General features: G+C 38.8%; 1 protein-coding gene across 4 annotated transcripts in view; it reads right to left on the bottom strand.

Annotated features, from left to right (window-relative positions):
• The window catches only part of CNOT2 (CCR4-NOT transcription complex subunit 2), a 128,218-nt gene that overhangs the window by 75,490 nt on the left and 37,032 nt on the right, over window positions 1-15,696 (bottom strand). For 2 of the 4 annotated variants that reach the window (XM_066257655.1, XM_066257656.1), the window contains one exon: window positions 4,199-4,341. In XM_066257655.1, the coding sequence (XP_066113752.1) occupies window positions 4,199-4,246 (48 nt within the window). In that variant the 5' untranslated portion in view covers window positions 4,247-4,341. Of the gene's footprint in view, window positions 1-4,198; window positions 4,342-15,696 lie in introns of those variants that run through there. The other 2 variants (XM_066257657.1, XM_066257654.1) reach the window with 1 other exon arrangement.

The raw sequence follows: 15,696 nt of genomic DNA, 5'->3' as shown, positions 1-15,696 counted from the left end.
AGTATTGCTGTTGTTGATCTTGTCTCTTCCTGTTGGATGGCTCCCTCTATCATTATGTAGTGACCTTCTTTATCCCTTACTATAGTTTTTGTTTTAAAGTCTGTTTTGTCAGATATAAGTATTGCTACCCAGCCTTATTCTCATTTCCATTTGCATGAAATATTTTTTTCAATTCTTTTACTTTCAGTCTATGTGTGTCCTTTGTTTTGAGGTAGGTCACTTGTAGACAGCATATGTATGAGTCCTGTTTCCTTATCCATTCAGCTACCCTATGTGTTTTGATTGTAGCATTTAATCCATTTACATTTAATGTTATTATTGATATGTAGTTGTTTATTGGCATCTTTTTCTTTAAATCTACACTCCTCTTTTACTAGATATTTTTCCCCCTATTTTGTTCTGTGTACAGCAGGCTTCTTAACATTTCTTGAAGCATTGGTTTGGTTGTGATAAATTCCTTGAGTTTTTTTTTTGTCTGGGAAGCTCTTTATTTCTCCTTCAATTTTAAATGATAGCCTTGCTGGATAAAGAAGTCTTGGTTGTAGGTTCTTGTTCTGCATTACTTTGAATATTTCTTGCCATTCCCTTTTGGCCTCAAGTGTTTCTGTTGAAAAGTCAGATGTCATCCTTATGGGGGTTCCTTTGTAGGTGATTATTTTTCTCTTACAGCTTTTAATATTCTTTCTTTATCTCTTAGCTTTGGTATTTTGATTATGACGTGTCTTGGTGTGGGTCTCTTTGGGTTCTTTATTAATGGGGTTCTGTCTGCTTCTCCAACCTGTGCGACTCTTGCCTGCATCAATTTAGGTAAATTTTCAGCTATAATTTCTTCAAACAGGTTCTCTATTCCTTGTTCTTTCTCTTCTCCTTCAGGATCCTCTATTATGCTATTATGTGAATATTGTTTCTCTTCATGTTGTCACAGAGCTCTCTTAAGAGTTTCCTCAGACTTTTTCATCCTCTTTTCTTTTTGCTGTTCTGCTTCTGTGCTTTTGCTTATCTTGTCCTCTAAGTTGCTGATTCAATCCTCTGCTTCATCCAGGCTGCTTTTAATTCCTTGTAGTGTAGTCTTCATTTCTGATATTGTGTTTGTCGTTTCTGTCTGGTTCTTCTTTGATTTCCGTGTCCTTTTTGATGCTTACAATTTCTTTATTGAGGTTTTCATTAAGTCCATCCATTGTAGTTCTGAGATCCTTAAGCATCCTAACAATCATTATTTTATACTCTGCATTCAGTAATTTGATTACTTCCGTTTCATCCAGGTCTTTTTCTGAGGATTTGTGTTGTTGAAGCATATGACCTAAGTTTCTCTGTCTTCCCATTGTTTGTGTGTGGCTTACAGGCTTGTTCCAGTTGTGGTCTCCTTATGTAGTAGAACCACTTTGAAGTCTTGATTTGTTTGTTTTCAGTTTATTTAACTCAGTGGTAGGCTTGTTTACTTATCTGAGCAGGGGCCTTATTTGAAACTGTATCCAGGAATGCTGTGGGTATGACCTCTGAGACTCTGAAGGCAGGTTCTGTCAGGTGCTCTCTGGAGGTGGGGCGCTTTCTCAGTTTCAATAGGGGAGGTGTATCTCAAATCTCCCTGGAGACCTGAGTTACTGCCCCTCTACCCCACTTCCTCCTTTCAGCTGTGTCTTTTGCGTTGATTGGAGCTGGAGAGCTTTCTTGAGGTGGGTCACCTGGAACCACTTTAGGCTTGTGCTGTGTGGAGAGATCAACCCCTCCCCCCCAGCTATGGCCGCCTCCACACTGGATGAGTCAGCTTCTAAGGTCATCCCAGGCATTCCTCTGCCTGTCACAGTTTGTCTCGCTCTCCCCACTTTCCTTTTGGAAGACAAGCCAGTCCTCTCAGCCCTCCTCGCCCCCAGGTCCCCAGGCAAGTGGCTGTAAGCGATATTTTCTGCTCTGTCCCTTTAAGGTACCTCCGCCACTTCTCACACACAGAACTTTGTTCTTCTCCCCTCTCAATGGTTTCTGTCTGTCTCCTCCAGTCCCTGGATTTCTAGGCTGGGTCTCCAGTTCTGAGACTGAGAGCCCCCACCTCTCAGGGACTCTCTGCTTATAATGAGAGCCCTTCTGGGCTCTCCTCCTCAGCCTCTCCTCGCTCCTGGAAGCAGGGGAGCCCCCACCGCACCCCTGCACTCCCTATCAGGATCGGTGTGGATTCTTCTTTGCTCCTTGGTTTTTGAGACCTGTTCTTTTAGTATACAAAGTTGGTTTTTCATGATGATTATTCCTAAATGAATTTGTAATCCAGTTTGGTAGTGTGAGCTGGGAGTCTGTGCATCTGCCTATTCCACTGCCATCTTCTCTACTCTAGAATCACAATATTCTTAAGATAATTTACCAAAACCTATCAAAAGATTCAAAAGCCCAAGTGCTCTGACCAATTAAAATGTTCTCAGTCAAGGAAGTTGGAAATTGCTGTGAGCAGGAGGAGTTCCATACAGCAAGTATGAATGATTAGCAAAGGCCATGTTGGTCAAGTCCATGACAACCACACAGAAGAGAAAAGATGAGAACTGACTCCTCACAGCCACGCCTTACTCTGGCTTATTAAAATCATAAAGTCTTGGCAAGAAACTTTTGACCTCAAGTTAGAAGAAACCCTAGAAAGGTTATATATGGCACTGTTTTTTATAAGGAACCATGACCAAGCCAGTAAGGTTTTTTTTTGTATTTTTCCAAAGTTGGAAACGGGGAGGCAGTCAGACAGACTCCTGCATGCGCCTGACCGGGATCCACCCGGCATGCCTACCAGGGGGCCGATGCTCTGCCCATCTGGGGTGTCGCTCCGTTGCAACCAGAACCATCTAGCGCCTGAGGCAGAGAGGCCACAGAGCCATCCGCAACACCCAGGCCAACTTTGCTCCAATGGAGCCTCGGCTGCAGGAGGGGAAGAGAGAGACAGAGAGGAAGGAGAAGGGGAGGGGTGGAGAAGCAGATGGGCACTTCTCCTGTGTGCCCTGGCCAGGAATCGAACCTGGGACTCCTGCACGCCAGGCCAACACTCTACCACTGAGCCAACCGGCCAGGGCTAAGTTTTATAATCAAACACACTCTGCTAATAGTACATGAATACCCATGTACAAATGTTCTCTACTGTTCATTTTTCCAATTTGAAAAAGAAAAATAATTAACTGGGACTAAAAAAATGATTAGCAGATTAACCACTGCTATTACTATCATACTGGCTGCCATCATAGCCTAAAGAAAATGAAACTGGGGGGTAGAAGAAAGAGAGAGGTTGGATATGTATCTGCACAGGAAGCCAAAAGTTTATTGCTACTTGATTTTTGAACTATTCTGTATTCTGAAATATTATATAACTCAATAATGAATTATTATCAAATGAATAAAGTAGATTTTCTTTTAAAACTTAAATTCAGATGTTTTCTTTTCATCACTACGTTTGATAGCACCTTTAAAATTCACCTGCTTTAAAAAGCTTATAAAGAAACAAAGCAATATTACACTTATACCAACCTATCAGCATCCTTACATACTACACAGGAAATAGATTTAACTAACTTAATAAATGAGAAACAAGACTCTAGCATTGTAAGGACAGCAAGTGAATGACCAATTCAATAGAACGCAGGTCTCTGAGCATCCTGGGATTTTCACTTCTGTTTCTTCTACATTATAACCAATTTTGTATATATTACTGTGGTTCTCCACTACACTGAATATAGCATAAAACTTCAGTGTAGTCTTCCAGGAATAATATGTATAAAAGAAATCAACACTTTATTTTGTGAACTACTATCTCTGTATTCAGCCATGAAATTACAATTATTTATCAGATAATCTAAGTTTTGACACATACACAAACACATACCAGAACATTTATTCTTGACATTAAAAAATACATACATTATAAGCATGCTTTATTTTGAAAAATGTCCTCAACTATTTCAACTGTCAAACCCAATACACATACAGGATGGAACAAAAGTAGGTATACAGTTGTGAGAACATGAAACACAGTTTATTCTTATATTACTATTAATTAATTATTGTATTATCTTCCATATGAACAACTAAACCAACTCTTACCTCCCCATATTTTTAAATTATAACCCCAAAATTTGAAGTTCAGGTATATCCAATCTTTTCCCAGTTAAATACAACATATTAAACAGTTCAATGTAGCTATATGACCAATAAAGAAAAAGGTAAAGAAAGATCTTACCTGGTAGTTTCTTTTCTCAGATAATGTATGTCCATCAGTCCTCACCATAGAGTCGTGTTCTTTCCTCACAGTACTGGAGGCAATCAAACAGAACTGTCACTCAAGGGTCGTGTCACAGGAAGGACCGCCCACCAGTTCTCCCTCTAGATGGAATTATCCAAAAGCCATCAAAATTACTAACATGTAAATATAGGAACAGTAGCAAAAATATCCAATATGATACACAGAAAACAAAACAAAGCAAAATGTACTTTTTAACAAAATTCTAACATATTTTCCTCTTAATATGAGGAGGGCCAGACTTAAAGATATACTTTAAGAAAGAAATTATTAAATATGAAAAAATCTCCCCTCCCACTCCCACTATGTAGTTAAAACCATCCGCTAGACCTCATATACAGGAAGAAACTTACAATAAATAAAAATAGAATTGATAAAAATGTTCAGCATTCAACTAACATATTTTTCTTTTAAATATTTTTCAGTCAGTCACAGAAATATCCAATTAATTAAATATCTCTCTCTTCCAAATGCTTCCTTATACAGCATTCATTCAATTTATGATGTTTATTCCTATGCCATAAGATGAAATATATCATATGTTCTTATTATGATTAATAAATGAAACTTAACTCAATATTCTATTAAAATTTAATTAAAAGTAGCAAATGTCAACTTTCTGAATCCTCTGTCCTTCAATCATCCAATTTCATGCATACTCTAACAGAATTTGCTTTTGCTTTTTTACACTAAGGCAGAAAAAGTGGGGCTCATTTCTTAACCTGAACAGAGATAAGTAAGTCCAAAATAACTAGGCACTGTGTACAGCAGATACAAAAAATTCAGCAAAGCACAGGTGATAGTCACTAAAGATGCTAACTAAAAAATGTAAATTGAAAATAGATAAAAAATGGTATATACAAAGAATTTGAAGTATGCATTTTAAAGATAAATGTATCACCTAAATTTTAGTAAAATGTTTACCCTAGGAAAGTAGTAAGTGTACCTACTGATCTAATAATGATTGCTAACCACTAGAAATACATTCAAATTTAGAAAATTTAACATCATAAGAATATACTTTGGGAGAGGATAATTAAAACATCTAATTTAAATTCATAAAAAGTACGAATCAATTTTATTAAAACCAACAACACATACACGGTCATATACATATGGGTTACTTCTAAAAAGTTATCTAATAAGGGCCGAAATGTTTTATTCCTTTCTTTTCTTTTCTTTTTCTTTTTTTTTACAGGGATAGCCAGAGTCAGAGAGAGGGATAAATAGGAGCACACAGACAGGAATGGAGAGAGATGAGAAGCATCAATCATCAGTTTTTTGTTGGGACATTTTAGTTGTTCATTGATTGCTTTCTCATGTGCCTTGACTGTGGGCCTTCAGCAGACTGAGTAACCCCTTGCTCCAGCCAGCGACCTTGGGTCCAAGCTGGTAAGCTTTGCTCAAACCAGATGAGCCTGCGCTCAAGCTGGCTACCTTGGGGTCTCGAATCCGGGTCCTTCGCATCCCAGTCCGACGCTCTAGCCACTGCGCCACCACCTGGTCAGGCTTCTTTTTTTAAAAAAAAAAGTTAGAGGAGGACAGAAAGACTCCCGCATGTTCTGGGATCCGGATCCACCCAGCAACCTCATTCTTGTGCCCATACTCACTTAACCAAGCTATCTTCAGCGTCTGAGGTTGAGGCTCGAACCAACCGAGCCACCCTCTGTGAAAGGGGAAGAGAGAAAGAGAAGAAAAGCAGATGGTCTCTCTCATGTGTGCCCTGACCAGGGATCGAACCCGGGAGGTGTGCACACTGGGCTGACACTGGATCCACTAAGCCAACCAGCTAGGGCCAGAAACGTTTCCAAGGAAAACAAATCATTAAGAATTAATGTTATTGCCTGACCAGATGTAGCGCCATGGATAGAGTGTTGGACTGGGACAGGGAGGACCCAGGTTCAAAACCCTGAGGTTACCAGCTTGAGTACAGACTCATCTGGTTTGAGCAAGGCTCACCAGCTCAAGCCCAAGGTCGCTGGCTCAAGCAAGGGGTCACTCGGTCTGCTGGAGCCCCCTGATTAAGGCACATATGAGAAATTAATCAATGAACAACTAAGGTACCGCAACGAAGAACTGATGCTTCTCATCTCTCTCCCTTCCTATCTCTCTGTCAAAAAAAATTGTTTAATGTTTTAAAAATAATCTACATAATAAAAATCTATATTTTGTCTCATTTTATGTTTGATTAATGTTACTGAATGCTATACTTTTACTTAAGTTTCACCATCTTATATTGTATATACTTGGTAAAATATTTTCAGATGTTTGCCTCGAGGGCAAAAATGCAACTGCACATTACCAACTTTCTATGCACAGTTGGAATGTCTCTCTCAAAAATAACAAAGGAGAAGTTTTTTTTTAAGCCATTAGTATACTTACTATAAATGTAATTCTTACCATCTAGCAAGGAATTAGGCTATTCATAAAGAAAAATTCTATCAATTGGATGTCCAAGAATAGTTAAGTGATACACATTCAGCTCTAATTTAAATTTTCATGATTGTCACAAAATGAGAGCAAAACTATTTGATAATGCATTCCCAAAACATTAACCCTGTTTTATGTTAATGTTTTTAATATTAATCACTTTAAAAAACAATTATTTGCCTTCCAATTAACATAATCATGGTAACTCTGAATTCAATGTATAATATTCTAAAATTTTCAGTTTTTTCTTATAGAATAAAAAAGTGTTCCTTCTTAAATAAGTCCATGCATTTTCTTCAAATTATACTAGTTTCAATAAAAGATAAGTTACAAATCTAAAATCAGGTAAAGGAATCTTAAACAGTAAAACCTAACTATATAAAAATGATAACTATAACTTTATATGCTAAGTATGTTATTTAAAAATAAAAGTTAATATTCATTCTGTAAACTTACCAGGTAAAAGAAAAATATTAACTTTAGAATATTATGGGGTTTTCCTTGGCTGGGTGGCTCAGTGGTAGAGCATTTGGCCCAGAGTATGAATGTCCCAGGTTTGATTTCTGGTCAGGACACACAGGAGAAGTGACCATCTGCTTCTCTACCCCTCCCCCTCTCACTTTTCTCTCTCTGTCTCTTCTCCTCCTGCAGCCATGGCTTGGTTAAAGCAAGCTGGCCCTAGGTGCTGAGGATGGCTCCATAGTCTCGCCTCAGGTGTTAAAAATAGCTTGGTTGCCGAGCAATGAAGCAATGCCCCCAAATGGGCAGAGCATCACCTCAAAGGGGGCTTGCTCGGTGGATCCCAGCCCTGCTGTGCATGAGGGATTCTGTCTCTTTGCCTCCCCACTTCTCACTTAAAAAAAAAAAAAAAAAAAAGAATACTATGGATTTATGGATTTTATTACAAAAGGAAATCAAAATTTCTGTTCCCTCCTGGGACAACTTCAAATATTTCATGACTTAGGGTTTTAATCAATATCGATTTTCTGCTTTACTCAACATAGGAATCAATATTCTATATTGAAAAATAATAAAGAATTATTATATTGTTTTAGTAAAAAAAGGGAAGAAGAAATAAAGACACACTCTTTTCTGCCAGGTGTACAGGAAAGCTAACATGTCACTACTATCTTACATTAAGTAAAAATGTTCTATAATAGATAATATTGATACTGGTCATATTTGGAATGAAAGGACGCACAATAGATGAAAGATGATTTGAGTATGCACATGAGGCAGAGTATGTGAAAAACAAGTGTGAGAGAGAACATGTACTCCAGTTGTCTAAATTTATTAACATTTATACACTGGCATTCCCATAAGTCCCACAAATATTCAGAAAGCCAGAAAGACAAATATTTACAAAATCAAAATAAAATTTTCCATTAAGCAGGGATGCCTTTCAAGTTTAAAAAAGACTTTATTTACCCTCCTACCTTAAAAAACTAGAAAACTATATAAAATATATGGAACTTTCACACAGTGTATATCATCTTAGGACAGAGATCCTCAAGCAAAAAGAACAAATGAAGTAATAAGCCCTATTACCCGTAGAGAGCTATGAGGCTGAACGAAACAGAGGGAGAGGAGAGGTGGAACCCAATCAGAACCCAATGTTCTCACTGAGTTCAGAGTTAGAGAAGACACCAAGGCAGCTAGAATTTGCAAAGCAAAGGAAGGGAAGGACGTTGCAGAAACAAAGAGCTCCAAAGATCGAGAGATTTTCCTCAACATTTTGGCAGAGTAACGATCTGTGCACCCATGTGAAAAAACTGCATCTGGAGAAAAACCTCTGAAAAGTAGTAGTCAGAATAATCCCCAGAACTCATGTTTCCTTCAATCAAAGTAAGTCCTCTTAACACAGGAGTTACTGAATAGCATTCAGGAGGTAATTAATGCCTTAGCAATGAAACCAAATAAGTTTTATACTGAAGGATGTTCTGGTCCAGAACTAACAAAGCTTAAAATCAAGTCTCAAAAGGATCAGGGTTAATTCTAAGTGTACCGCAAAACAACTTCACCGCAAAACAAAGCCCAACAATATTCAAAATAATACTACACTCTAACATTAAATAATGTTAGAGTTGTAATCTCATTAATTATACTGTGCTGATTTCTGATTTTAATAATGTACTATAGTTGATGACATATATAGATTACTGTATTAAGATGACCACTAGAAAAAGGTAATAAGCATATGAGATTTCTCTATTTTTGTAACTTCTTATGAGTTTATATTTGAAAGTTAAAAGATTTTTAAAAGACTCAAACTGATCTAAAGATAAAAAGTCAGTATCTGTTATTGACAATGTATTGGGTAAGACTGATAGTAGATTAGGTGCTTCAAAAGAAAAATTTAATGAACTTGAAGACAAAGCAAAAGAAAAGTGAAATCCAAGATTAAACACATCAAGAAGGTACTAAAAACTAGAGGAACTGAGACAATATCAAGTGGGACAGTAAACTGTTGGGCAATATCAAGTAGTCTAACATTATGTAATGCCCCAGAAAGACTAGAAGAGTGGTAAGGATAGCAAACAATGGTCACATTTTTCCTAAATTTGAAGAAAACTATAAAGTCACAGATTCAAGAACTTCAGCAACCTTCAGGGAGAACAATAAAACACCTTATCATTTTAGAGTCAAATTGCTGAAAAACAGTGATAGAGAAATCTTGACATAACCAAAGGGGTTGGGGAGAAGACTATATTAAAAAAAAAAAAAAAAAAAAAAAAGATAGGAATGACAGAGAACTTTTCATCAGAAACAATGCAAATCAGAAGCGAGTGGATCAAGATTTTTAAACTACAAGGAAAAAAAATTCAACTATTAAGCAAGAATTCTCAATCTAGCTAAAATATCTTTGAAAAATGAAAGCAAATACAGCTACTCTAAAAGAATTTGGCAGTTTTTAATAAAGTTAAACATACAGCCTGACACGTAAGTGGTACAGTGGATAGAGCATAAACCTGGGATACTGAGGTCCCAGGTTTGAAACTCCAAGGTCGCCAGCTTGAGCAAGGGCTCATCCGGCTTCAGTGTAGGATCCCCAGCATGGGCTCAATGACATGATCCCATAGTTGCAGGCTTAAGCCCAAGGTCACTGGCTTGCCTGGAGCTCCCCCTCCCACCTCGGTCAAGGCACATATGAGAAGCAATCAATGAACAACTAAAGTGATGCAACTATATGCTGATGTTTCTCATCTTTCTCTCCTCCTCTCTCTAAAAAATAAAAAGTTAAACACATCTACAATCCAGTAATTGTGTCCCTGGGTATATACCAAAGTGAACTGAAAACTTACATTCATACCAAAATCTATACCAGAATGTTGATACCAGTGAAGATGTCCTTCAGGAGGTCAACAGATACAACAAAATTCTACATATATCCAATAAAATTCTATTTAACAATAAAAAAGAATGAGCTGTGAATTCATGCAACATGTATGAATCTTAAATGCATTTTGCTAAGCGCAGGAATCCAGACCAAAATGGCTACATATTAAATATTTCCATTCAAGCACTATTCTGGAAAGGCAAAAGGACAGAAAATAGATCAGTGGTTGCAAAGGGACTGAGAAGAGTATGAGGAGCAATTACTATTCCACATCGTATTGGAGTGGTGGTTATAATGTTATGCATGAGTTAAAATCCACAGAACTTCACAACATAAAGAGCAAACTTAAATATAGGCATATTTTAATAATCAACCAGGAGGTTAGAAATGCAGATATGAAAAAAGATTATTACAAATGTATGACATAGCCACACTGACTGAGCATGAAAAATGGTGCTGATCCAAGTAACTTTGGAAAAGGATGTTTTGACTGTTAACTATTAAGAAGAAAAAAAAGAATTCTACATACACACTCTACTCCAGCTGGTAAAGTAATTCCTCACAGCGCTATGAGTTAATAATTCTGAAACTGCTATGCATGCATACTAAAGATAAACAATAAGTAAAATTGATGGTGGTTGAACCAGGTTTCTCACTGTCTAAGAGGGAAATTACAGATAAATTAGGAGGAAGGCTAGAATGAACTAATTATGCAACACTTAATGACAAGATACATTCTGAGGAATGCATCATTAGGCAACAATCTTTATAGGAAAACCACAGATTGCATTTACCCAAATATAAATGAAATAGCTTACTACATACCTAGGCTATATACTATATATAGCCTATTGTTCCTAGGCTACAAGCCTAATGACATGTTAATGTACAAAACAATACAAAATTAAGTGCAAAAGAATATGATACAATCAAGAGATACAATAAACGGTAGATATATTAGGCTGTTACTGGTATAATAGAACATACTGTTTTATTTTATAGCATATTTTTTTTGTAAGTAGAAAGAGTACACTCTAATAATAAAAAGTATAGTAAATACATAAACCAGTAACAGTCATTTATTATCAAGTAGTATGTACTATTCATGACTGTACTTTTATATGACCAGCACCACAGGTTTTTTATATCAGCATCACCACAAACTAAGGTGTTGTGCTACATTATGACAGCTACAATGTCGCTAAATGATAGAAAATTTTCAGCTCCATTGTAATCTTATGGTGATACCATCATTTATGCCAGGGGTCCGGAACCGTTTTGGCTGAGAGACCATGAATGCCACATATTTTAAAATGTAATTCCGTGAGAGCCATACAATATGTTTAACACTAAATACAAGTAAATGTGTGCACTTTATGTAAGATCAACACTTTTAAAGTACAATAAGTCTCTGAATTCTTTTTAATAACGTTGTTATGCTGTTGCTAACCAATGATGAATAAAGTACTTCTTACCATTAATGTGACTGAATGGTTTTGCTGATGGCTTTGTAGTCTGGTTGATACATGGTGAGGTTAAGCTTCATGCAGGCGTTGAGACTTCCATCCGTTAAATGTGATCGTAGGTTGGTCTTAACGTTCTTTAGATGTGAGAAAGACTGCTCACATGCATAAGTAGAGCCAAACATTGTCAGTACAGCAATACTCACATGCTGCAGTGTGTGATATGTAACAGGAAGCGTTTTCCAAGTTTTGACAATCAGCTGCTCCGCGGGTTAAAGTTTTTTCATTTCTCCCCACTTGTGTTTGCTCGCCAACTCTGCTTGCTGTCATGTAAGTCTCTCCAAATCTTCATTCAGTGACTTGAACTTATTCACCCACATGTCTGAGGCCTTCCGGTCAGCAGCTTGTAGCTCAAAATCTCTGACGGAGACACCAGGGATATAACTCAGGTCGGTGCTGTCCACTGCACACACATGTGGATGGGAGATGAACTTAAGACGAGTGCGCTCCCGAAATTCTCCAAAGCGTGCTTTGAATGACTGCAGGAGATTAGATGCGAAGCCCGCTAGCTGCTGGAGATCAAGGTGTTGAGCAGGGTCACTTGCTGTGCATGCATCTTTAAACTCTCCCAGTTTTTCAACATATAGTAAATGACCTGTTTCAATGTCCGTGATGAAGAGTTCCAGCTTGTTTTCAAGTGCAAATGCTGCTTGTTGAAGGGATAAGACTGTATTTCCAATGCCTTGCATTTTCACATTGAGCTGGTTCAGATGTTCAGTCATGTCCATGAGATAGTAGAACTTCAGGAACCACTCAGTGTTAGCTAACTCAGGATGCTCAACATTTTTCACTTCAAGAAAAGTCCGGATTTCACTCAGACAAGCCGCGAAATGGCTAAGCACCTTCTCTCTTGACAACCAACGCACATTGCTGTGCAGAAGCAGACCAGGATAATTATTCCCAACTTCATCCAGCAGTGTTTTAAACTGGTGATCATTTAAAGCTCGGGCAACAATGAAGTTGACCACCCGAATGACCAGCAACATCACCTCATCAAGCTGCTCGCCACACATCTGAGCACAAAGTGCCTCCTGATGTAGGATGCAGTTAAAACTTAGGATGGGTCTCTTTTCATGTTCACAAAGAAGCGCTACGAATCCTGTTTTTCCTCATCATGCACGGAGCACCATCAGTACACACTGAAATAAGTTTATCCATCGGTAGATTTTTTTCTTTAGCGAACTCAGTGAAAAAACTGAATAAATCCTCCCCTCCTGTTGTCTCTTTCATAGGCAAAAGAACAAGACTTTCCTCACGTAGTGTGTCACTGACAGCATACCTTGCAATCATGCTGAACTGGGATAAATGGCTTATATCTGTTGACTCATTCAAAGCAAGAGAAAAGAATAGTGCTGCATTTATGTCCTTCACTTGTGTTGCCTCAATTTGATTTGCCATCATGATGGTACGATCGTGAACAGTTCTTGCCGACAGAGGCATGTCTTTTATTTGTTTGATTATCTTGTCTTTATCCGAAAAGTCTCAAAAAGTTCATTGGCAACATCAAACATGAATGTTTTGGCATACTCGCCATCTGTGAATGGCTTTCTGTTTCTCATAATTGCTAAAGCACCAGCAAAGCTAGCCGAATTCCAGTCACCTGGGTGGGTCCAAACATGGAGTTGCTGCTGACTAGCTTGCACTCTGTACAGTAGCTCTTGACATGCTTTCTTCCTGCTGTCCCCAGTTGGATATTTTGATGCAAATGTAGTATGGCGTGTGTCTAAGTGCCGCTTTATATTTGACCGTTTCATCGATGCAATTTTATCATTGCATATTAGACACACTGCAGAACTTGCTCTCTCCACAAAGGCGAATTCCTCTGTCCATTCCTGCTGAAAAGTACAATACTCCTCATCTTTTTTTCTTTTAGCCATCTTCTTTGTCAAAAGGGTTTCTGCAATTAGCTAGCTGACTACTTGATTAAAAGGAGGGAAGTTTACTTCCTGACCTCACAATGACCCGTGTACATTATGCATTATCCAATAAAAATTTGGTGTTGTCCCGGAGGACAGCTGTGATTGGCTCCAGCCACCCGCAACCATGAACATGAGCAGTAGGAAATCAAGATTGTAATACATGAGAATGTTTTATATTTTTAACATTAATTTTTTTATTAAAGATTTGTCTGCGAGCCAGATGCAGCCATCAAAAGAGCCACATCTGACTCACGAGCCATAGGTTCCCAACCCCTGGTTTATGCAGTACATTGCTGACTGAAACATCATTATGTGGAGCATGGCTGAATGAGGTACTGGATTAGAGTCATACTGATAACAGTTTGTTCTCAATTACAAAGCATTTTAGGTTTTTTTTTGTTTGTTTTTTTCATTTTTCTGAAGTTGGAAACAGGGAGAGACAGTCAGACAGACTCCCGCATGCGCCCGACCGGGATCCACCCGGCACGCCCACCATGGGGCGACGCTCTGCCCACCAGGGGGCGATGCTCTGCCCATCCTGGGCGTCGCCATATTGCGACCAGAGCCACTCTAGCACCTGAGGCAGAGGCCACAGAGCCATCCCCAGCGCCCGGGCCATCTTTGCTCCAATGGAGCCTTGGCTGCGGGAGGGGAAGAGAGAGACAGAGAGGAAAGCGTGGCAGAGGGGTGGAGAAGCAAATGGGCGCTTCTCCTGTGTGCCCTGGCCGGTAATCGAACCCGGGTCCTCCGCATGCTAGGCCGACGCTCTACCGCTGAGCCAACTGGCCAGGGCTCAATTACAAAGCATTTTAAATACAGACTGTAAATCATTCAGACTGTTAGATAATTTCACTGTTATACGTCATTTGAAAATAAATTAAAAGTTGAGGCCCTGGCCGGTTGGCTCAGCGGTAGAGCGTTGGCCTGGCATGCAGGAGTCCTGGGTTTGATTCCTGGCCAAGGCACACAGGAGAAGCACCCATCTGCTTCTCCACCCCTCCCCCTTTCCTTCCTCTCTGTCTCTCTCTTCCCCTCCCGCAGCTGAGGCTCCATTGGAGCAAAGATGGCCCAGGCGCTGGGGATGGCTCTGCCCTCTGCCTCAGGCGCTAGAATGGCTCTGGATACAACAGAGTGACGCCCCTGATGGGCAGAAATTGCCCTCTGGTGGGCATGCTGGGTGGATCCTGGTCGGGCGCATGCGGGAGTCTGTCTGACTGCCTCCCCGTTTCCAGCTTCGAAGAAATGAAAAAAATAATAAATAAATTAAAAGTTGATAAAGTACTAGGTGATTAATAGATACATTGAAATTATATTTGAAAAGATAAGTTTGATAAAAGGGTACTTCAAAGATGTTTTTATATTGTAAACAAAGCTAATTTTGAAAAAGCTCCAACTTTTTTGAATATTTGCAAACAAGTTTGCCTCTAATCTGTTTAATAGACTAATAGCTAAGTTTCAAGAATGCAAAGTAATTCATATGACACATGTATCAATGTCTACTCATGTGCAATAATTTCTCTCAAAAACATTTTTAGAATAAATTTCTGAATGCATCAGTATAAAAGGTAAAGAACATTTTACACAGGCTTTTCTGTGTTCAAAAATCCTTAAAATAAATTTAGTCATGCTATTAGTTTAAAATCTAAAAAGAATCCATTAAGTAGGAAAACAAACCAAACTTAATATAAGAAACAAGCCTGACCTGGCAGTGGTGCCGTGGATAGAGCGTCAGACTGGGATGTGGAGAACCCAGGTTCAAAGCCCCAAAATGCCGGCTTGAGCATGGGCTCACCAGCCTGAGCGTGGGGGTCTCTGGCTTGAGAGTGAAATCACAGACATGACCCCATGGTTGCTACCTTGAGCCCAAAGGTCACTGGCTTGAAGCCCAAGGTCGCTGGTTTGAGCAAGGGGTCACATGCTCTGCTATAGCTCCCTGGGCAAGGTATATATGAGAAAACAGTTAATGAACAATTAAGGTGCCACAAGGAAGAATTGATGCTCTCATCTCTTTCTCGTCCTGTCTATCTGTCTCTATCTGTCTCTTTTTCTGTTAAAAAAAGGGAGGGAGGGCAGAAAGAGGCAGCTTATTCATCTAGGTCTAGGATATTTTCCTAAGTCAGAGTCTAATAAATATTAAGCATGTATTGCTAGACTAATAAATGATAACTGAATCTCAATTTTTCTTCATTCAGAAAAATTTCTCGCCTGACCAGGCGGTGGTGCAGTGAA

The sequence above is a fragment of the Saccopteryx bilineata genome, chromosome 2 (assembly GCF_036850765.1).
Source record: "Saccopteryx bilineata isolate mSacBil1 chromosome 2, mSacBil1_pri_phased_curated, whole genome shotgun sequence".
NCBI classification, from domain to species: domain Eukaryota; kingdom Metazoa; phylum Chordata; class Mammalia; order Chiroptera; family Emballonuridae; genus Saccopteryx; species Saccopteryx bilineata.
This window is presented reverse-complemented; position numbering and strand designations above follow the sequence as displayed.